The sequence below is a fragment of the Onychostoma macrolepis genome, chromosome 10 (assembly GCF_012432095.1).
Source record: "Onychostoma macrolepis isolate SWU-2019 chromosome 10, ASM1243209v1, whole genome shotgun sequence".
Lineage (NCBI taxonomy): Eukaryota > Metazoa > Chordata > Actinopteri > Cypriniformes > Cyprinidae > Onychostoma > Onychostoma macrolepis.
Genome location: NC_081164.1, coordinates 2,032,105 through 2,056,045, shown reverse-complemented (window position 1 = coordinate 2,056,045; position 23,941 = coordinate 2,032,105). Strand labels below are relative to the sequence as shown.

Here is a 23,941-nt window from a genome sequence, read left to right as displayed (position 1 = left end):
CAATATTTTGATTCGGAGGACCAGCCGTAATACACCGTGTCGCCGTGAATTTGTTTTTCTAGACAAATGCATTATTTAAAGTATGCACTTAATTTCTCCAGATGTTTACTGTAGAAGTATTCTTTCTCTGTCTGTATTTAGGCTATTTGTTTGTTTGTTTATTTTGTAATTGTAGTGTTAATATATTTGATTACTCTAAATGTGTGTTATGTTTAATTTACATTTTCCTGTTTAGCAACAAAAAAATTCTAATAAAGTAAAAATAAACAATAATTTTGACAAAACTTTGCTCGTCTAAGATTTTCTAAGTCTGTTACAACAGCCCAGCTGGTTATGAATAACACGGACTGAGACCACCTTACACTGCTGTGAAATATTTAGCAATTCTTTGCTACAGTAAAAGCCTGTTAACCTTCTATATAATGAAAAATGATAAACAGTTGTCATTTACTGAAAAACACTCTCATCGGTGGGTTTTGGAAGTAAAAAAAAAATAAAAAATTTGAATTATTACAATTTAAATCTACATAATGCTTAACACAAATATTTACAGTTATTGTGAAAATGTTGTGTTTTTTTTATTTAAATAGTTTTTCTTTTATCAGTTTATTTAGTTTTTTCATCATTATTGTGAAAATTAAGTGTTTAGTGTATAGTGTTTTGTATGAACCATCTGAATATAATTATTATTGGCCATGATTATTGTCCCTTTGTGATGAACTGTGATTTATCATGTGGCTTTCTGTTCTACATTATTATGGTTTATCAATACATTTTGAGGTGTAAGGATTTTGGTAGTTCAAGTAGATTGTGTCACTTCATTGTGTCACTTGATGAAATATGCATTTATAAGTTGTACAATATATTGTGAAATATACAGTCCATTTGACAGGATGAAATGTAGGGGATGGTTTTAATCATTTACTTTCATAGTAACATTTCATATTGGAGCACAACGAGCAAACATCACCTTGTCCGTCTTTAAAGACTGCAGTACAGTTAATCAACTTTAAATCAAGAGAAACTTTATTCATAATATTTATCATTTTTGAGCATAATTTTGAGCATTGAGATCCAAACTGTCCAGGTTGTATAGCTATTATTATACCGTTTAAGGTTCAAATAATTCTACAGCCAAGTTTTAAAATGTAAAGATCAATCTATTGATCTTACTAATCTTACTAATAAAACAATCAAATTGTTTGATTAAAAATCAAGGTTTGTTTAATCAGAAAAGTGCTCGACAATTTTTAGTTTTGTGTGTTTGTGCTTTTGCTTTCAGTTTATCCAATTTGAAATTTGCAGTACAATAGCTTATTATGGTCTTGCTGATACTGAGTTTAAAAATGAGAGTAGAGCCGTAAGTATATACTGTCATGCTTGTCAAACTTCATTTGCATTTTGAATAACAAAATGATGAAGAAGAAAAAACATGGAGACACAGAGAGAAGTGACTATAGGATCACGTTATGTGCAAAGCCTATTGTCACGTGAGTCACGTGATTTGACCTACATTTCATTTGGTTTCCATTGTTCCTTTAAGAAAGCCTTTACAAAGTCAGAAGTCTTGCTCATGTTGCAAAATGATGAGTGAAAATCAATTATATGCCTAAGTTTTATTTCTCACATTACACACATTATTTTTGTTGGTGCATTACTTAGAACAGGATTGACAGTGAAAGATGCATCATAAATAAGTGGACATACATCTAATTTCTTTTTAAGAAACTTACTTAAAATAAATGTGCATGTCTTTGTAATAGTAAACACTCTGATTACAATTTGAGAGGAGTAATTAATAATCTGCATTTAAGTGCTGCTTTTTGAGTAACTTCCCCAACACTGCTGATCTCAGATCAGTGACGGCTGTGAGTGACATTAACCATGAGATTACTGGACATATGTTTGTATGTATGTATGCAAGTATGTGTTAGCGAGTTCCAGTTATAAAATGCAAAACATGCATTAATGGATGGAATATGTATGTAGTACTGTATACAGTGATATTTACATTGGTATTTAGAAGACATGCTCTTTTTATTGTTTGTGAACATCTTTGTATTCATTTTAGTTTAACATGCATTTATATAGCATATTTCATTCACAATGGTAATTCAAAGTGCTTTACAAAAAAAATAATAAAATAAAATAATCAAAGCAGAGAAGCATAAAAGATCAAATGAACGGTCCCACTTTATATTAAGTGGCCTTAACTACTATGTACTTACATTTAAATTAATAATTTGATACTATGCACTTATTGTGTACATACATGTTTTTACATTGTACTTATATTGTTAATAATACCTTTATGTAATTACATCTGTAATTAATTTCTGTAATTACATTTATAATTACACTGTTGACCCATCCCTTACACCTTAACCCACCCTTAAACCTACCTTAAAGCCCTAATATAAAGTGTGACCAAATGAACAATAAACATTTAAAAACATGAACAAACACAAATCAGAAGAAAAGAGAAGAAAGCATAAATAAAACAAAGCAGTGCTCATTCAGTAAATAATGTAAATAAAGCTCAGTTCAGGAATCTTGGTGTGATATTGGACTCTGACCTTTCAGTAGTCATGTCAAAACAATAACTTTTAACTTATCTTTTTCAAGTATATTGCAAGGAAAACAATATTTTGCAGAAGCCAAGTTTCTCTAACTAATCTAACCCTTGCAGTACTGATAAAGATGGTAGAGGTAAGTTGAAGAAGTATACAGGTGCATCTCAAAAAATTAGAATATCGTGTCTTTTTTTTATTTCAAAAACTTGTTTCAACTTATTTCAAAAAGTGAAACTTTCATATATTCTAGATTCATTTCAGCTCATGAAAGTCAAAAATCCAGTATCTCAAAATATTAGAATATTTCCTAAGATCAATCAAAAAAGGGATTTGCAAAACAGAAAAGTTCAAGTTCTTTAAAGTATGTTCATTTCTGCACTCAATACTTGGTTGGGGCTCGTTTAGCACAAACTCCAGCATCGGTGATGTGTGGCATGGAAGCGATCAGTCTGTGGCACTGCTGAGGCACTACTGAGCCTTCAGCTCATCTGTATTGTTGGATCGACTGTTTCTCATCTTTCTCTTGAAAATATTCCATAGATTCCATATGGGGTTCGGGTCAGGTCAGATGGAAGCATAAAGTGCTCCAAAATCTCCTGGTAGACGGCTGCATTGACTTTGAACTTGATAAAACACAATGGACCAACACCAGCAGACGTCACGGCACCCAAATCATCTCTGACTTCAGAAACTTCACACTGGACTTCAAGCAGCTTGGATTCTGTGCCTCTCCAGTCTTCCTCCAGACTCCAGACCTTGATTTCCAAATGAAATTCAAAATGTACTTTTATCTGAAAAGAGGACTTTGGACCACTGAGCAATAGTCCAGTTCTTTTTCTCCACAGCCCAGGTAAGATGCTTCTGACGTTGCTATTTCAGAAGTGGCTTGGTAACCCTTTTCCTGAAGACGTCTGAGCGTGGTGACTCTTGATGCACTGACTCCAGCTTCAGTCCACTCCTTGTGAAGCTCTACCAAGTGTTTGAATCGGCTTTGCTTGACTGGATTCTCAAGCTTGCGGTCATCCATGTTGCTTGTGCACCTTTTCCTACCCACTTTCTTCTTTCCAGTCGACTTTGCATTTAATATGCTTTGATACAGCACTCTGTGAACAGCCAGCCCTTTCAGTAATGACCTTCTGTGACTTACCCTCTTTGTGGAGGGTGTCAAAGATTGTCTCCTGGACCATTGCCAAGTCAGCAGTCTTCTTTGATGTAATCATCAAAATTAAAAAAAAAAAAAACTTTTTTCATGATATAAAATTTTTTTGAGATGCACCTGTATAACTTAAAGATGAGAAGTTAAAGTTATTGCTTTGACATGTCACATGACTATTGAAACTAAGGTCTGACTCCAAATCACGCCAAGATTCCTGACCTTTTTTACCCTTAGAGAGGGGGGCTTAAGGCACACCTTACGGAAACCGTGCTTTTCAATAATGCCATAGTGTAGGATTGTAATATATTTAAAAATACACAAATATATTTTTATCGAACATTGATCGAGCGATACATTTTGCGGGGAGAAAAAATCATAAAAGTGGTTTGTTTTGTTTAATTATAAATATATGAGATGGCTCGCCAGCATGGGACAAAAGACAAAAGAGCTCATTTCAAATTTGATGCCTGCTGCAGGTCTCAAAAAAGTTGGCACGGGGGCAACAAAGGGCTGAAAAAGCAAGAAATTTTGAAAAGATTCAGCTGGGAGAACATCTAGCAACTAATTAAGTTAATTGACATCAGGTCTGTAACATGATTAGCTATAAAAGGGATGTCTTAGAGAAGCAGAGTCTCTCAGAAGTAAAGATGGGCAGAGGCTCTCCAATCTGTGAAAGAGTGCGTAAAAAGATTGTGGAAAACTTTAAAAACAATGTTCCTTAACGTCAAATTGCAAAGGCTTTGCAAATCTCATCATCTTCAGTGCATAACATCATCAAAAGATTCAGAGAAACTGGAGAAATCTCTGTGTGTAAGGGACAAGGTTTAAAGACCTTTGTTGGATGCCTGTGGTCTTCAGGCCCTCAGACGACACTGCATCACTCATCGGCATGATTCTGTCATTGACATTACTAAATGGGCCCAGGAATACTTCCAGAAACCACTGTCGGTAAACACAATCCGCCGTGCCATCTGCAGATGCCAACTAAAGCTCTATCATGCAAAAAGGAAGCCATATGTGAACATGCTCCAGAAGAGCCGTCGTGTCCTGTGGGCCAAGGCTCATTTAAAATGGACTGTTTCAAAGTGGAAAAGTGTTCTATGGTCAGATGAGTCCAAATTTGGCATTCTCGTTGGAAATCACGGACACCGTGTCCTCCGGGGTAAAGAGGAGGGAGACCTTCCAGTGTGTCATCAGTGTTCAGTTCAAAAGCCAGCACCTCTGATGGTATGGGGGTGCATAAGTGCATACGGTATGGACAACTTGCATGTTTTGGAAGGCACTATGAATGCTGAAAGGTATATAAAGGTTTTAGAGTAACATATGCTCCCCTCCAGACGACGTGTATTTCAGCAGGACAATGCAAAACCACATACTGCAGCTATTACAACAGCATGGCTTCGTAGTAGAAGAGTCCGGCTGCTGAATTGGCCTGCCTGCAGTCCAGATCTTTCACCTATAGAGAACATTTGGCGCATCATTAAACGAAAAATACGTCAAAGATGACCACAAACTCTTCAGCAGCTGGAAACATATATCAGGCAAGAATGGGACCAAATTCCAACACCAAACTCCAGAAACTCATAACCTCGATGCCCAGACCTCTTCAAACTGTTTTGAAAAGAAAAGGAGATGCTACACCATGATAAACATTCCCGTACCAACTATTTTGAGACCTGCAGCAGGCATTAAATTTGAAATGAGCTCATTTTGTGCATAAAATTGTAAAATTTCTCAGTTTAAACATTTGTTATGTTATCTTTGTTCTGTTGTGAATAAAATATTGGCTCATGTGATTTGAAAGTCTTTTAGTTTTCATTTTATTCAAATTTAAAAAACATCTCAACATTTCCGGAATTCGGGTTGTATTTACAGTTTTTTACGATCACTATGACAATTTTTTTCAATACTTTTAACAATTTTCCTAAACACTTAACACAGTTAGCACAACATCTGTCTGTGTAGGCTATACAATTAACACATTTCTTGTTGCTTTGACACAAAATGCATACAGTTAACACAAATTTAAAATGCTTGAACTTCTTTTACACACAAACTCAATCAAGACCAAAACAAAGTCATTTTACTGCCAAATTTTCAAATGCTTTCACACTGTGTCAGAACAAACAACATCATGTTCTAAAACTAACTTGTAGGATAAAGTCAAAGTGAACAGCTGTATACAGTATATATATTGTGAACTGAAACACAAATATGTCCCCCGTATTTTATTCCATTGCTAATGAGAAACAGCTGATTGAAGTTATAAAAATATATAAATTTCAAATAATAATAATAATAATAAATTAAGCTCTCGTTCTGTCCAGACTGGACTATTGCAATGTTTTCTTGACAGGTCTTCCAGCCAGTTCTATTAAAATAAATTTTTTTACAATTAATCCAGAACGCGGCAGCAAGATACATTTTTAATGAGCCAAAAAGAATGCACGTCACGCCTCTGTTTATCAATTTGCACTGGCTACCAATAGATGCTCGCATTAATGCATTCAAGGCATTAATGTTTGCCTACAAAACCAGCACTGGCTCTGCACCCCTTTACCTAAATTCATTACTTCAGAATGACAACTATGTGCCTCTAGAAGCTTAGTTCTGCAAGTGAACGTCGCTTTATTGTTCATCCCAAAGAGGCACAAAATCACTTTCACAGACTTTTACATTAACTGTTTTCTCCTGCCCAACTCAATCTTCAAGAATTGACTAAAAACACATCTCTTCCATCTTTATTTGACCCTCTAACTCTTAATACTCTCTATTCTAATTCTATTTTATCTATTTTGTCATCTTTGTATCTATTCTTTGTATCTATCTGACCCTCTAACACTAGCTTTCTTTTTTTCTATTCTATCTACTTGTTTTCTTAAAAAAAAGAAAAAAAAAGCTTTTTTCCTATTCTACTTGTTTTTTTTTTCATTAAAAAAACAAAACAAAACAAATCTTGCTATGTGTACTGCGTTAGCGAGACTTGTCATATAGCGCTTGCATATTGTTGCTCTTTTGTTGGCTTTGATTGCTTCTATTGTCCTCATTTGTAAGTCGCTTTGGATAAAAGCGTCTGCTAAATGTAAATGTAATGTAAATTACAGCTGATTCCCATCTAGGAAACACACTCAGGTGTTGGGGTTCTTTCAGTCGCATGACCATATGATATACAGTAAAAGAGGAACTCTTTGGGCTGATCTTGTGTGGAAAAGTGCACTCCTGCATAAATGTGACATTTTTGAAGATCTGCACCAAAGACTGGTGCCAGAGAAAGGGGACGGGTGGGAGACCACTTGCCAATATATGTGATCACATGTGGCATTCCACCATTCCCAGTGCAGCCAGAGCCTGGTTTGACACCCATTCGAGATTGATGTCTCCTGTACTTGCCCCTTACTCCCCTTTCCTCCTCTTTCCTCAACCCCATTGAGCAGTTTTTCTGAGCCTGGAGATGGAAGGTTTTTGATCATCGTCCACAGGGAATTTCTGCAGCACTAAGACAAAATACATGCATTTACTAAACCCAAAAAGAAAATGAAACTGTAGTGTAAAACACAATCTACGATCAATGCAATATACTGTATTACTGTAAGGTCAGACCCGACACCTAAAATGCTGCAGTTTCTGTAATTCCATTTGATGTTAGTGTTTTTATGATATTGTGCTACGATCGACTAAATGTTCCTGTTGGAAGAGAACATGAGTTAGAGTTTTGGATTACTAATTTGATTTTGAGACATGTTTGCAGTGTTTAGGTAGATGTAGTGTATTGTTAGTGTATTATTGTAATTTGAAAATTAGTGTTGGAGTTTAGTTTGCAGTGTGTGATTTTGAGCAAATAATAACTGTTTTGCCAGTTGTGTGTTGTAGGTGTGTTGGTGCGTTAAGAGTTTAGGAAAATTGTTAGAAGTGTTGAAAAAAATGTCATAGCGATCTTAAAAAAAGTAAAAAAAAAGTAAAAATTCTGAAAGATTTGAAGGACATCCCATAATAATTTAATATAGCTTTACAGTATAACAATAAATATGATATATGATACGATGTCTAATTATCTTATAGTATTTTTGTCACCAAAGTTATTGAATTATATTAATCATCTGCATCTAACCATGTTGTCAACAAATGGAAAATTATCATTATTCATTATCATGTCAGTTATTGTCCTTTAGCCCAGCAGCAGAGCGCATGCCTTCAGATATTCTTCCGTTATTGAAAAACTATTGATTTAATTGAACAAAAGAGAAAATGATTAACAAGACCTTTGTCTCATAATTTCAGCGATTCAATATGATTTCTTGATCTGTGCAGATAAGGATAATTAAACCAATAATATTTGGATGAATGCTTTTGCTTTACGTTAGTCTAAATACTGCTCACATTTAGTGCTCCAGAGAGTATGTATGTTTTTCAATCAAAAATAATTATTGAGGACGTCAGTTTACATTTTAATTGTATGTGTTTTAGCATTTTATTTTAGATTAGAGTTAGATATATTATTATACCAATAATATATATATATATTACAATACATGATTAATTTTACACACTTCTGTCATCCTGCAAACCCTTAGAAAGTTTGCTGAGGCCCTCTCCTGGCCTTTATGGAATCACACTTTGCCGTGTCAGTCTTTAATAAATGCATCTTGGAGGGCATTTACACATGGTTTTAATATGATCAGATAACTAAAGAGTGTAAATAAGCCCATATTTCAGTATTTCTCTGATGAAACTCAACTCTCTTATATTTATGCATTTGACAGAAGCTTTTTTTCCCAAAGTGACTTCGACTGCATCTAAGGTCTATGCAACATTCATTCGTCACTCATTTCCTGGCAACACAATGCAAGAAATACACAATGCAAAGAAGAGTGTTTTATTAATATCAAATGAAACTCAAACTCTGACAAAAACAAAAGTTAAACTTTGACACTGCAGAGGGTAAAAGAACATTTTAAGCATTAAAAATGTTGAGAACAGAAGATAACAGAACAATATTACATGTGCATTCAAGTAATCTAAGACAAACTAAGACATGCCTTCTGAATAACTCATGTACGTCTTACCGAAGGCACTGCAGCCAGTACTGGTTTCTAATGCGTTTTTATTCATTAAGAGATTAAAATTAGGTTGTACCCTTCTAGGCAGGAGCAGTTTTTAAATTATGACTGTTATGATGATAAATAGAGAATACAACAGCTGAACTTTTTCAGTGCATGACAGGTCTTCAAGCTTTTCAGTTCTACCCTTATTGACTCTGAAACATCACAGAAGTGTATGAGTATATTTCTTGGTGAGAATTTCGCTATTTCACGACAAAAGAATAAAATAAATGAAAATCTATCCCTAAAAACCAGTTAATAGCATAGATAGCCCAAAACACGAGAAGTAGCAACTCCTTACAGCTTTTTCCCCCCAAACGCTTTCAAATCAGGACAGCAAACCAGCTCACTTTTTGGTAGTTTGGACTCAAAAGTGACTTCAGATGGAACGACTGCTGCCCAAAACAAATGTAAATACAAGACTGGGAATCAGGATCAGTGGTGTTTTTAGTAAGCTGATTCCTTGATGCTTGAGAACTGATCTTATATGTAGCAGGCCTATTGTTTTTGAACATGGCAAATAGGCTTGATCTCATTCACTTTAGGTTAAGCATTGTATTCATTGCTGTGAAGATTAATAATATATTACACTGTTCCAGTAATGTCACTAAATCAGTTTTTTTTTTTTTAAACAGTGGTCCAATGGATTTCTAGCACATAAATGTGAACACTACGTAGTTAGGAAATCAAACAACAACAAAACGATTAATTAGGCTTAAATTAAAAATCCAATATGTAAATAAAAACTTTTAAAATACTGTAATAAAACATCACCAACACGTCACAATTAATAAATATATTAAATGAATGAAGCTAAGGTGCTTTTTAGAGCATATTCCTAAATATTATTTTAATGTTTCAGTCATCTAACCACCGAACATTAAAATAATACGGCAGTTCAACAAGATTAGATTAGAAACAAAACAAAAGAACGTAGTCGGTTATAGTAAGGGTGAAATCTAGCAATTCAGTTCAAAGCACTAGAGGAAGATATAGAAGAAAAAAAGATGCACGAGGGGTTCAACTAAAAAAAGGAGTTTTGAAAAGCATGAAATCATTTGAAGAGAAACATCTGCAATACTAACAAAGATCTTAAAGAATCATGATGCCGACTGTAATAATATCAAACAAATATCTTCCGTGATGATAACGCAAATGGACCCATATTAAACGCTGTGGTCAAAATAAAGAGAAATAAAATCCCATAAACTGTTACTAGTGCTTATCGTGTAAAACCATGAAAGATTGTCTGCTGTTCAAAAATGATTCATCAAGTTCCCGCGGACTTTGGTTTTTATAGCAGTGTTATCAACTATGTGCATTGTGAAGGGGAATGGAAAAAGTAAATGTCACAACCTTCATTAACATAAAGATTTCTTCCAGAAAGCAACACAGCATTCAGTGTAATTTAAAACGATCCGGCGAGTCTCCTGTAAAACACTGATTAGGGAAATGAAAAGGCCATTAATGGTTTCTCTATGCTAACGTTAGTTTGGGTTCTCAGAGATAAGCCTCTCTCGCACAAAGCCTATCAGAGTCTGTTTTAAACATCATCCGGATTGCGTAACAGTCGAGATCCTCACCTGACACGAGTTACTAAAGTTAGCAGAACAACACAAGCGTATGATCGGATGTTAAGGGAGAACAGAGGACTAAATGTAGCACAGTTTCACACAACATTTCCAAAGGTTTAAGTGTTTTGCACACACTCACGCTCACAGACTCACAGATAACGGAAGGAATTCAGCAATTAAGCCACACCATTTATTGCTAATCCTGAAAAACCTCACTATGAATGAATCCCCCGTAACATACACTTTTACAACGATTTGTTGTGTGGGTAAAGGAACAGTAATCACGTCGTTATTTACTCACCCTCAGGTTTTTACAAACTGAAAAAGAAGAATTTTGAATGCATCTTAATGCAGTTCTTTTTCATACAAAGTCAGTTCAGTGACAGATAACTGGGCGGCATGATTTCGGGAGAACATCTATTTGCAATTGTTCAAATAATTAAAATGCAGTTTTTAAAAAAAGCTCCAGGAGCGCCGTGCTTGTTTGTGTAGAGCTGCACAATTTACACAAAGTTGCCATATTGATATCAATATATCTATATAATAATGCATTATTATTAAAAAGACATGAAATATTAATCCCACTAAGGTTTTATTTCAAATAGTCCTGCAGCCCTATCATATAAGCAGTGTTGGGAGTAACTAGTAACACAATTAGGTAATTTAATTACAAAATAAATGCAACTGTAATCTGTTACGGTTAATGAGAAGGAAAAAAAAAACATGTAATTAAATTACAGTTTCTTTTACTCTTAAATCTGTATTTAACCTCAGAATGACCTCAAAGTTAAGAGGAAAGTCTGATTTTGTGGTGGATGTGCTTTAAATCCTTAATTCAAGCAATGAAGAATTTACTAACAGTATTACTGTAATGTTAACCCTGTCTGGTTTAAACGTTTGAAAATGATAATCAAAGTAATCAAATGTAATCAGTTACATTACTTTAAAAAGGTAATTGAAAGAGTTGCACGACTTATTACATTTTAAACAGGGTAACTTGTAATCTGTAACCTATTACATTTCCAAAGCAACCTTCCCAACACTGCATGTAAACAGACTATACTGCAAATCTATACTATAACTCCGCTTGCTATACTCCAAGTTCTCTTGACAGTTTTGTGCGACAAACTGAAATTAAAGTCTTTATTCATAGAACACAAATTCAATTTCAGACCATCAGATATCAATAACAAATTTCCGCCTGTTCCTTACACAAAGCTATGGCTTTAGCAGGCTTTGGATTAGATTTACGCCAAAGCAAACCCTCTTTTGGCATTAAAAACTACGGTCAGGATTAACTAAAGACACCCAGAAAAGGCGTGGACCAAGTTATTTCTGTGGCTGACCTTACTGCATCTGCATTTGTAGGAGTTTCCCTTTCAGACGCAATATTTGTGAGAGGAAAGTATTTAAATATACAGATTACGGTAGTCAATTCACTGGTATTTGAGGCATTATTTAACAAACAAGAAAACACGTCTTGAGCCATTTTGCCCTTGACATGGCTGCTATACTTGCTCATTTGAGCTGCTCTTGGTAGATTGCATTGCTCATTATGGAAATGAGCTGAGTCTGTGTTCTTTAATGTGCATTTTGTCAGTAGATCAACCGCAGAACTTTCCCCTCCCATCTGTGCTTTTATGGGATGACAGCGCTCTCACGCTAATTTGCCCTGTTTAGTAAATCTTGAATATGGCACACAAGCCATATGTGGTCAACATTTCCTGTCATTGTATGAAAAGAGCTGCACAAAGTTTCTCCAAAAATTCTCAAAAAGTCAGGAACAACATGAGGGTGAGTACAGAATGACAGAATTTGTCTTTTTGAACGAACTACTCCTTTAGTTTGCCCTAACTGGGCCTCATGGTGCTTTATCACACCTCTGGTTAACAAACGAGATTAGTGGTCTATGGATGCTTTAAGCCCAAAGTATACATCGCTTTTGAATGCATACATGTACAGTCTAAGGTGCACCTTTTTCATCTTTCTCCAGAAGTTACGAGTGCTAAAAATATCTTTGTAATTTTTTAATCTAAAGATCCGTCTGTTGTTGCAGTCTCCGCTATTTTGTTGCTGTTCTGTGTCTAGTTTAGTTTTCAACTGTGAAACAACAGCTCGGGCCAGTGCTGCCACCTTGTGGAACCGCGTACAAAGAAAAATCTGGTGGTGGACGTACAGTACGCGGGTACTATTCTAGTGACAAAATTTGCGTCAAACGTGTAAAAACCGAAGTATACTTTGGGCTTTAGTTAGAGTGACCATACGTGCCATTTTTCCTGGACACGTCCAGGCTAGGATTTCTATATTGCCTAAAATATATAGGTTTTGGCTTTGTTTGCGTGTGCAGACCGATCGGTGTATGACATCAAAGTACCATGAAAGCTACAGAGAGCAGAGCAGATGCCTCCTTATGCTTTCGAAACGCTCTCGAGGTACTTTGATGTCAAATACTGATCGGTCTGAGCAGCGCACCTAATATGGACGCGGATTTGCATCGCTTTGACCATTCTCCGTAGATCCCACCTTCTCACACACCACGATTGGTCCATTACGTACAATGCCTGCATGTTATTGGTCAAACTACTTTTCGATCATTACCTGGCTTCAGCAAGTGTGAAAACAGAAAAACAAAGCCAAAACGAATCCTGGCCAGGACGTGTCCGGGAAAAATGGCACGTATGGTCACCCTGCTTTAGTAGTGAACTGCCTATAATCAGAGTGGTACAAATCAAGGCCCTACATCACAGCCAGACAACTGTGGGCAGGTGGACGTTTCTGAGAACTCATGTCTTGTTGCGGGTGAACACGCGCTCGCCCCTCAGATTGAGATGCTGTAGCTGGTACTGCAGCACTTCAGTGTCCGCCGGCTCCCTGAGGCTCATCTTGTCCAGGTTGAGGTAGTCCAGGGACTTGGAGTACACCCGTTTGCCCTTCAACAGGCAGAGGGGCAGGGGCCCGTGTAAGGCCTTGCTGGGCTCCCCGCTCACCATCGACTTCAAGCAGCCGTCGCCCGAGCTGGGCATGCGCCGCCTCCGGCGTCCGTTGATCGCTGGGATGTCATACGGTTGGTAGTAACGGCTTTTGGCTTTGTAAATCCGCGAGGCTCGGTGCAGGCTTAAATCCACAGGCTTTTTGATGGGGCTGGGCAAGGCCTCTGTGTTGCTGTTATCAGGGCTAGACCACTTCTGGGCTAATTTGAGAAGCTCCTCACCGGTGGTGAAGCCCACTAGATAGTTGGAGTTCATGTGGAGGATCTGGTATCCTGAGACAGTACTTTTAATGGGGGAGCAGGGAGTGCTGGAGCACCGGGGTTTATCGGCTTCTGGCTTCAGGGTGGCTTTGACCTCAGCAGCAGGCAGAACGGATATGGGCGCCCTGGACACTCCACTGGCATCCATTTCCATCTTTAATGACATGACCTGGCTGAAACACACAGAGAGTTATGTAGGGAATAAATAGCATGTATTATACTACAAAGAACATAGTCTTTATTTCATCATTATTTACTTTCTTAAAAGGGACAGTTCACCCCAAAAATGAATTACTCACCCTCGTGTCGTTCCAAACACTGTAAGACCTTCGTTCATCTTCGGAAAACAAATTCTGATATTTTTGATGCATTCTGAGAGCTCTCTGACCCTCCCATAGACCGCAATGATATTACCACGAACAAGGTACAGAAACGTAGCAAGAGGATGGTTAAAATAATCCATGTGGCATCAAAAATATCTTAATTTGTGTTCTGAAGATGAACGAAGGTCTTACGGGTTTGGAACGACACGAGGATGAGTAATTAATGACAGAATTTTCATTTTAATGCACATTCCTTGTCAAATCTTCCTTTCACAATACAGATTGTTTTAAAGCAGTTTTACAGAAAGTTATAATGTTATATCTATAATGTCTTTGTACTTTACCATAAAGCAAGGCTCATATCATCATGGCTGGATAATATGACGATTTAAATCAATGAAAACGATCCACCAGGTTTTAGATCTAGCTATACTGTATTTACAGCGTTGTCTAGCACATATGTGACCCTGGACCACAAAAGCAGTCATAAGTAACACAGGTATATTTGTAGCAATAGCCAAATTTTGATCCATTGTATGGATCAAAATGATCCGATTTTTCTTTTATGCCAAAAATCATTAGGATATTAAGATATTTTGTGAATTTCCTACCATAAATATATCACAACTTCATTTTTGATTAGTAATATGCATTGCTAAGAACTTCATTTAGACAACTTTAATGGCAATTTTTTATTTGATTTCTTTGCACCCTCAGATTCCAGATTTTCAAATAGTTGTATCTCAGCCAAATATTGTCCCGTCCTAACTCTCAATCTCAATTTCAAAAATATACGCATATGACAGGTTTTGTGGTCCAGGGTCACATATATCAGTGCTGTGGAGACTCTGGCGTTCAAAGCAGTTGATTGATTTAAATACTGGTTGGGTTTGTTCAAACAAGAGCAAGCAATTCTCAAAAATTATTAGTGAAAATATGATCAGGCATCACAGCTGAGTCTGATGCCTGGGCACATGCTGAATTGTCACAGTAAAACTCTAAAATTTGAGGATGGAAAACCAGGAATCATCTAGTATATTAGCTAGGAATCTGCCTAATATGATTATTAAATAAATATGAGCATTGCAAGTAAATACATGGTGCTCTTGCACCAGTGGATACTGCACATTTATTCCATGCATTTGACTGTTTGTAAATTATAATGACAATGTTTACTTTATGTTTTTTATATTACAATATCTTGTCTATTTTATCTCCTTCTATCTTTATCTTCTTCTTCTTGGTTTTTAACAGAGGCTGGAAACCAAAGTAATAGGTGCTTTTCCGCCACCTAGTGCTCTGGAGTGTGAAACGGAGTTTAAAATCTATTCATCAGCCCTGTTTCCCTAATAAAATCAAAGAAAGCTTTACTATTTATCTCACTAGACCATTTTATTACAGCCTTAATATTCAATTCCTGCTCTCCATCTTTCCTCATTTCTTCTATCACACTTCCATCTATTTCAATGAGAAGCTGGCAAGAGTAAAGCACAGACTTTTCAAAATAAGAGCGCTACTGTATTTCAGGCTTGTTTATAACTAAAAGCCACACATTATGCATAAAGTAAATTTTTTTATTAGTTTATTGGTTATTATTGGTATATCGGTTACACAATATATATTATCTGGCATTTAATTCAATGTAAACTCTTGTGTCTTCTGTCTGGGCTTCCTGTCACAGGAAGGATAGGATGAGAATATTATTTAACGCATAAGTTCAGTATATGACCCTGGAGCACAAAAGCAGTCTTGAGTCGCTGGGGTATATTTGTAGTAACAATACACTGTATAGGTCAAAATTATCCATTTTTCTTTTATGCCAAAAATCATTAGGATATTAAGTAAAGATCATGTTCCATGAAGATATTTAGTAAATTTCTTACCGTAAATGTATAAAAACTTTTTATTAGTAATATGCATTGCTCAGAACTTCATTTGGACAACTTTAAAGGCGATTTTCTCAATATTTTGATTTTTTTGCACCCTCAGATTCCAGATTTTCAAATAGTTGTATCTCAGCCAAATATTGTCTGATCCTAACAAACCATACATCAGCGGAAAGATTATTTATTCAGCTTTCAATTGATGCATAAATCTAAATTTCAAAAAATTGACACTTAAGACTGGTTTTGTGGTTTTTCACTAGTATCAGCACAATATACCGGCCAGTAAATAATTACAAAAACCTACAAACTACAAATCGTATGGAGCTGGGAAGTTGCCAAATAATGTTTTAGATTAAGGCAGGTGTTATTTAATCATTTCTGAGGTAATTTTCTCAATTAGAAGCAGCTGCATCTGTCCTCCTATACAACATGCACAGATATGAAATCTATAGACGGCAGAGAAAGGCTCAGCTCAAGGAGAATGGATCTTAAAATCAAAACACTGAAAGATAATTCCAAATGCTGACTCATTTTGACAGATAAAATATCAAGAAAGAAAAGCATTCAGGAGGTATGAAAGGGAACTCAAATCTGGCATTTGGATGACACTCTGACTCTAAAAGCTGTGAAAGCCTTGAACGGTGTCGAGCCGCGACGATGGAGCATTTCTGCTGGCGATGATGATGTGCCTGTGACGCGGGAAAGATGTCTGACAAGATTCTGGCAACCATTAAGATCCCACAAATATAAGACTTTCAGTCTCCGCAGACATCGATGCTGCAGGAAGGATAAATCTGCTCATTTCACACATTATCAAGTTATTTCATTTTATCCAGTTGTTTAATTATCTAATTATTTTAGTAAATATTATGCAAATGTAATATAAATGTAACTGTATCAATTGTTATGCTTGTGTTCTTTATTATCATCTTTAAATTAAAGAGTGTGATATTATACGGAAGAACAATGGCATATTTAATGAGCAAATATAAAGAAGTAGAATCAAGGGCAGTCAAGACTCAATTTATTCTATATACTCTTAATACACTTCACTTTATGCTTTCTAAGGCATGTAGATACAACTGTTTTATTTGCCTTGCAGTGCTGATTAAATAATAACAACAATAATAAACTACTATTGTTATATGATTGTTTTGTATTCTTTGATTCTTGGCATTTTAAAGCAGTATTTTGTATTGCATTTAAAGCACAACACTGCTTGAATAATGCTTCTATTGATATAAATGTGGGCTTATCAGGAACAACTCCGCTGAGAGCTCGTGTTTAGATATAAGAAAACATTCAGATTTGCGTGTGCTTAATAGTGTAATGTCCTATTTTCACTTGACATGAATGAACAAACAAACAAATAAATAAACAAATTTAAGATCATTATTTTACACTTATTATTCATCAGTATATTAACACATAAATCACATAATCATTTGCACAAAAGACTATGCCAACAATGAGTATAGTAGCTATAATAATTACATGATTTTATAGCCAAGATCAGTGCATTAGAATGAAACAAAAACCATCTGTCTTCTGTAAGACTGTTTGGAGTGCCATATTTTTGTCATTTTAAATAGATAGATAGATACATGTCCATGCTGGGGTTCAATTTGTTTCCCATGACAATCCTAAATCTTTAAGGAAATCTGAGTTTTATTTAAAACGAATAGTATACGTCCATTATTCAGTCATTAAGCAAAACGTCCTAGGCTTAGATCTCAGACAGTACTGTGGTGGTTTGGACAGTATAGCTGCTGGATGTAACCAACCACTATTCATATGGAAATATGTTTCATGCCAGACGAGGATATGAAGGATAAACCCCGAGAAACCAGGCCAGTGCTTTACTGTAAATGAACCTAAGATCACTGTAGCATTTCAGCAGAAATCAAATGCGCACTTTAACGCTTTGTACATTGTGAATGATGTAAAAGCATGATTAATAATGACAATAAGCGATATTTTTGAGGGTTTAGTGAGAGCTATGCGAGGAATCTGCCAGTTTCATCCTGATGATGATGATGAAGAAGATGATGCTCGACATTAGGGACTGAAATACTGTGCTGAGAAACCAGATGAACCATATAAACATTCATCAGCAGCTTCGTCGTCAAATACGAGTGATAGGAAATATACAGTAAAGCAGGCAAGCGTCCTCCAAACACTGTCTTTATTCTGGGCTGTGTCCCTGCCACCATTTCACGATTTACAGCAGCAACGCGGGGATTTAACATCACAGCCGCGGCGAGCTCACCGACAACGCTCCGATCGATGCGGAGAGATCGTAATATAACGAAGAAAAGAGTGTAAAATCAAACCTGTTCAGAAAGACTGCACACCTGGGCTTGAGAGAACCATAGACGAGATCCTGTCAGAGGAGTCTGCCGTCGACGCCAGTCACGTGACGCGAGCCGAGGACGCCTCGGGTCCAGTCACGTGACGCGACGAGGGTCGGATGCTCTTATGTAAAGCAGTGCTTCTCTACCAGGAGGCCAGGGGCCACTAGGGGACTTTTAAAGGGTGTTACAAGAAGACTATTTAAAATACAAGCTCTAAGAAACAAGCTCGAAAGAAACAGTTAATCAAAAGATACAATTCTCTGAACATTTTGTCTTGTAAGAGTAAGTTGAGGTAGGAGGGTGTGGAGGTACGCAAGCGTCGGTGTCTTGAACTTGATGAAAGCCGCAACCTGTAACGAGTGTAAAGAGTAAAGACCAGTCGTGCTGCTGCCTCATTCAGAATCAGTTGTTGTGGTTTGATTGCACGTTGGAAATCCTGCATTGATAAAGTAACTTGTAAGTGATTGTTGAACAGGTTCAAACTAAACTGCGATTGGCTGGATGTTCAGCCCAAAGCCCAAATCTTGGAAACATCCAAAATATCCTCCGTTTATGAATCCCTTTTGGTATAGATGTACCAAAATAAGTGCAAGTGATCACCTTTATTTAAGAATGGAGAGGACGACGCCTGTGCCTTATCAAAAACTATAGGATAGCCTTACAGGGACTTTGGCCTTATGGTAATTTTCAGACATTTCTGGATACTTTGGCTGATTTTTATAAGAGATGCCATCGTCCTGGAGGCTAACTTACATCCAGTATAGCAGAGTTTCCAGACCAGGGGTGCATTTACCAAAGGTAACTATGGTCGCAAGCTCTGTCGGTACCAATAGTGTTCAATGGAACTAATGACCATAGTTAGCTAACGATGCTTTTTGGGAAATGCACCCCAGGATGGCATACTGAATCATAAATTCTTGAGAGGATGAACACAGAACACTTTTATGATGGGATTTCTCTTATGAACTCTGTAATCCGGGGTGTCCAAACTCGGTCCTGGAGGGCCCGTGTCCTACAGAGTTTAGCTCCAGCTTGCCTCAGCACAGTTTCTAGTATGCCTAGTAAAACCTTGATTAGCTGCTTCAGGTGTTTAATTGAGGTTGGAGCTAGGGATGCAATAATACAGTTAGCTCACAGTTCAATACATACCATGGTTTTTAACCACAGTTTTCAAAATTCACATATGCATCACAGAAGTAACTGAACTGATGATGTTCCAGGAAATCCCTAAAAGGCATCGCTATCGCTGTAACTGAATAAAAAGAAGATATAATGTTAAACGTTTTTAATGATGTAATGTAAGGACAATAAACACTCGCCTGCAACAATATATGGTTTATCGGTGTTCTTCAAGCCATCTCCGGTATTTTCATAATGATTAAGTATATTTGTAAGCCATTGCTAATCAACATAGCCTTTATTATACAATATATTTTCTCCCTCATTCTGTGATAAGCCACATCAGATCACAAAAGGAAGTTATTTCAAACATTCAACCGATGTTGTGGAGTAAAAACAAGTTATAATTTTCTCTTTTGTTGGACAACAGGTTTAGAAACACTTCTCTTAGCAAGTCATTACAAGGGAAGATGTTTGGCGTATGTCGCTAATACACTTTATAAGCAGGGAAGCATCTCAGCACGTGAACTCACGGGGACACACACAGCCAATTTTGAGAGAAATAAAACACATGGAAATTATTTAAACACAAAGCCGAAAAACCACTATTCACGAGTGCGTATTGAACCGTGGATGTCGTACCAAACGGTTCAATATTATATTGAGAATTCTGACAACCCTAGTTGGAGCTGAACTCTGCAGGACACCGGCCCTCCAGGAGCGGGACTGGACACCCTTGCTGTAATCTACATACAACCAGGATTAGTTTCTAAGTGGATGCTGTCAAATGAAGAAAAACCTGAAAAAGGAGAGCAGAAATAAGCTTAGCACACCCTTCTGAAAGCTAAAATGACAAATGGGACAACCAACGGTCTCGTGGACTTAATGGATGCACGCACACGTGGCAGCCATTGTAAGTCCGCAAGACTGTAAGTGCACATGAAGTGTGCCACTGGGGACAGGGCCAGACTTGTCTTCTCTCCAATCGCTCTCGCTGTACTTTGATGTCATACGCCGATCGGCCTGTGCAGCGTCAATGCATCCTGAACAAGCCTAAGGTCTTCGGGATCACTAGAAAGCAGTAGGCAGGTGAGTTTAACAAGGGTTGGAGCTAAACTCTGCAGGACAGTAGTTTTCTTGCCCTGGGCCAGTGGTTCCCAATCCTGGTCCTGGAAAAGCCCCAACACTGCATGTATTTGATGCCTCTCTTATCTGACACACACTTTTGAGGTCTTGGAGTCTTTACTAATGAGCTGATGAGTTAAGTCATCTGTGTTTGATTAGGGAGACATCTAAAATGTGCAGTGGTGGGGTTCCCCAGGTCCAGATTGGGAACCACTGCCCTGGGCTAAAGAGTGTCTGTCAATACCACACATCCTCAAAATCCCCAGCTGGAGGCAACATAGGTCCAGTCTCACCTTACAAATGAAACAGATTTACCTTTTGTTTGATATCACCAATAACCCTAACTTTTAACTCCTCCACTTCAACTGTCAGACTCTGCAACACCCCATTATTTGACCCAATCAATACCTGATGGAAATAATGTTACACCCTTTTGCTGTTCACAATTCTATTTTTTTTACCCCAGTGTTTCTCAAACCTCTTCCTAGAGCCCTCCCAACAGTGCACATTTTACATGTCTCCTTTGTCTGACATGTCCATTTCAAGTTTTGGAGTCTCTACAAATGCGTTAAATCAGATGTGTTTGATTGGGGACACAAACACAATGTGCAGTGTTGGGACTCCAGGAACAGGTTTGGGAACCACTGTTCTATTTCACTCTGAAACTTGAAGAGGTATCATACCAATCACGAGTGCAGTATGGAGTACCCCAAGGCTCAGTACTAGGACCGTTACTTTTCACGCTTTACATGTTACCCTTGGGAGATATCATCAGGAAACATGGTGTTAGCTTTCACTGTTATGCTGATGATACTCAGCTCTATATTTCTTTGCAACCCAATGAAACATACCAATTTGAAAAACTAACGAAATGTATAGTTGATATAAAAAACTGGATGACTAGCTAATTTCTTACTACTAAATTCAGAAAAAACAGTGTTAATTATCCGACCAAAATCTTCTACATGTAATTACCTAGAACACTGTCTAATACTTGATGGCTGCTCTGTAAATTCTTCATCATCAGTTAGGAACCTAGGTTTGCTATTTGATAGCAATCTTTCCTTTGAAAAACATGTTTCTAGCATTTGTAAAACTGCATTTTTCCATCTTAAAAATATATCTAAATTACGACCTATGTTCTCAATGTCAAATGCAGAAACGTTAATTCATGCATTCATGACCTCGAGGCTAGATTATTACAATGCTTTATTTGGTGGTTGCTCTGCGCGATTAATAAACAAACTCCAGCTGGTTCAAAATGTAGCAGCTAGAATTCTTACTAGAACCATGACCATATTAGCCCGGTTCTGTCAACACTGCACTGGCTCCCCATAAAACATCGTACACATTTTAAAATCTTGCTAATTACCTATAAAGCCCTGAATGGTTTAGCACCTCAGTGTTTGAGTGAGCTCCAGTAGCATTATAGTCCTTCACGCCCACTATGATCTCAAAACTCTCAAAAAATCAACTGCGGGTGACAGATCCTTTTCCTATTTAGCGCCCAAACTCTGGAACAATCTACCTAACACTGTTTGGGAGGCAGACAAACTCAGTCAGTTTAAATCTAGATTAAAGACCCATCTCTTTAACCTGGCACACACATAATTCACTATTGCATTTCTATAATTCAAATCCATTAAAGGATTGTTAGGCTGCATTAATTAGGTCAACCGGAACCAGGAATACTTCCCATAACACACAATGTACTTGTTACATCATTAGAAGAATGGCATCTACGCTAATATTAGTCTGTTTCTTTCTTATTCCGAGGTCACCATAGCCACCTGATCCAGTCCGTATCCAGCCCAGATGATGGATCAGCACCTAGAGACAACCTCTACAGCCCTAAATTTCAGTGGAGAGCAGGACAACTAGATAAGCCCCAGAGACGGATCCCCTCTGAAGACCTCGTCACTTAGACCACGGGAACCAGATGAGTCCTCTTCACAATCTGACTCTGCTGAAGCCTAGATTTAAACTGCTGGTTTTGTCTGGCCAGAGGAGAACGACACACTATTTCCCCGTTTAATAAAGCTGTTTTGACACAATTTGCATTGTAAAAAGCGCTATATCAATAATGGTGACTTGACTTGAAACAAGTCACATTACACAAGTACAATAAGTTGCATATGGTTTTTCATCTTCAGTCCTTAAGAGACAGATCGTATATTACCCTGCCAATGCGAGCTGTATGTCATTTAAAAAAACAATGGTGGCGAATGACGTCAACTCAGGTGGGCGCTTTTCCAGGCAATGTGTCCAAGTCCACAGTTTTCCTGCAAAACTGGGCTACTTTTACATTGTTGCTGCAGGTTGTTTTTTAGTCCACGGGGAACACAATTTTGAAGGAGTGACCCCCGATGGAGGAGGAAAACCACAGAAAAAAACATGATTGGGCTAGTTTTCATTAGCAATTGGGCTGGCTTTGAATAAAACACAAATATAACAAATACATTAAATTATAAATTAAAATGCTCCATCGGGACAAGACCACGGGAATCAGATAAGCCCTTTACACAATCTGACATGGCTGCAGTTGGAGCTGGACGATGACATCTCTGAATTCAATAATGAAATGCCTTTAACTGAAAATTGAGTGTTTAATCTGGTACATTACTGACACGCAATCCTCCAATTTGACTTGACTTTGTTTCACAGACCTGGCAACCCTGTACTTTATACACTATGTATAAGGTGTAAATGCAGATATTAGTGAGGTGACCCATACTCAGAATTTGTGCTCTGCATTTAGCCCATCCAAGTGCACACACACACACAGCAGTGAACACACACCCGGAGCAGTGGGCGGGCAATGCTGCGGCACCCAGGGAGCAGTTGATGGTTCGGTGCCTTGCTCAAGGGTCTCACCTCAGTCGTGGTATTGAAGGTGGAGAGAGCGCTGGTTATTCACTCCACCCACCGACAATTCCTGCCGGACCTGAGACTCGAACCCACGTCCTTCAGGTTACATGTCCAACTCTCTAACCATTAGGCCACAACTGCCCCACAAGATATTGGTTATGGTCATTAAAAACTTTGGATATAGTTATCAATCAGAAGTGGGCATCAAGACCAGCAGCGTAAATACAGCCCTAGACACTTGTGATGTCTGATCCAGTGCTTCCCAAACCTGTCCTGGGTGTCCAATTCTGTTCCTGCAGGGCCATTTTATGAATAGTTTAGCTTTAACACTGATCAAACTCACCAGTTAACCAGCTAATCGAGGTCTTCAGGATTACTACAAAGTTACAGGCCAGTGTGTTGGAAAAGCTTGGAAAAAAGTGGACATCTGAAACCAAAATTTGACAGGACCAGGTACTAGATAATTATGCGATTAGATTGGAACACAAATTATGTTGGGGCCAGAGAATTAAACAAATGGCTACTGAAGAACTATTCAGCCACTTCCAGTTTTCTAATGCACAGTTTAGTTTGGACTCAATTGTTTTGTTTTTTTCATGAACTTAAAAATACCA

General features: G+C 37.4%; 1 protein-coding gene across 4 annotated transcripts; it reads right to left on the bottom strand.

Moving 5' to 3' along the window:
• Window positions 1–8,605: 8,605 nt before the first annotated feature.
• macir (macrophage immunometabolism regulator) lies at window positions 8,606–18,295 on the bottom strand. 4 transcript variants are annotated; one of them, XM_058790196.1, is made up of 2 exons: window positions 18,195–18,295; window positions 8,606–13,825 (listed from the first exon to the last, which is right to left on the bottom strand). In XM_058790196.1, exon 2 carries the CDS (start codon window positions 13,816–13,818, stop codon window positions 13,186–13,188), a length of 633 nt encoding a protein of 210 aa, XP_058646179.1. In that variant the 5' UTR covers window positions 13,819–13,825; window positions 18,195–18,295; the 3' UTR covers window positions 8,606–13,185. The 4 variants fall into 4 exon arrangements, with proteins under 4 accessions (XP_058646179.1, XP_058646180.1, XP_058646181.1 ...); XM_058790197.1 differs by having other exon boundaries at window positions 18,216–18,288; XM_058790198.1 differs by having other exon boundaries at window positions 8,606–13,821; window positions 18,195–18,283.
• Between the last annotated feature and the right edge of the window lie 5,646 nt (window positions 18,296–23,941).

Excerpts from the sequence above, each read along its gene's own strand:
- macir (XM_058790196.1), bottom strand. The coding sequence starts at position 13,818 with ATGTCATTAAAGATGGAAATGGATGCCAGTGGAGTGTCCAGGGCGCCC.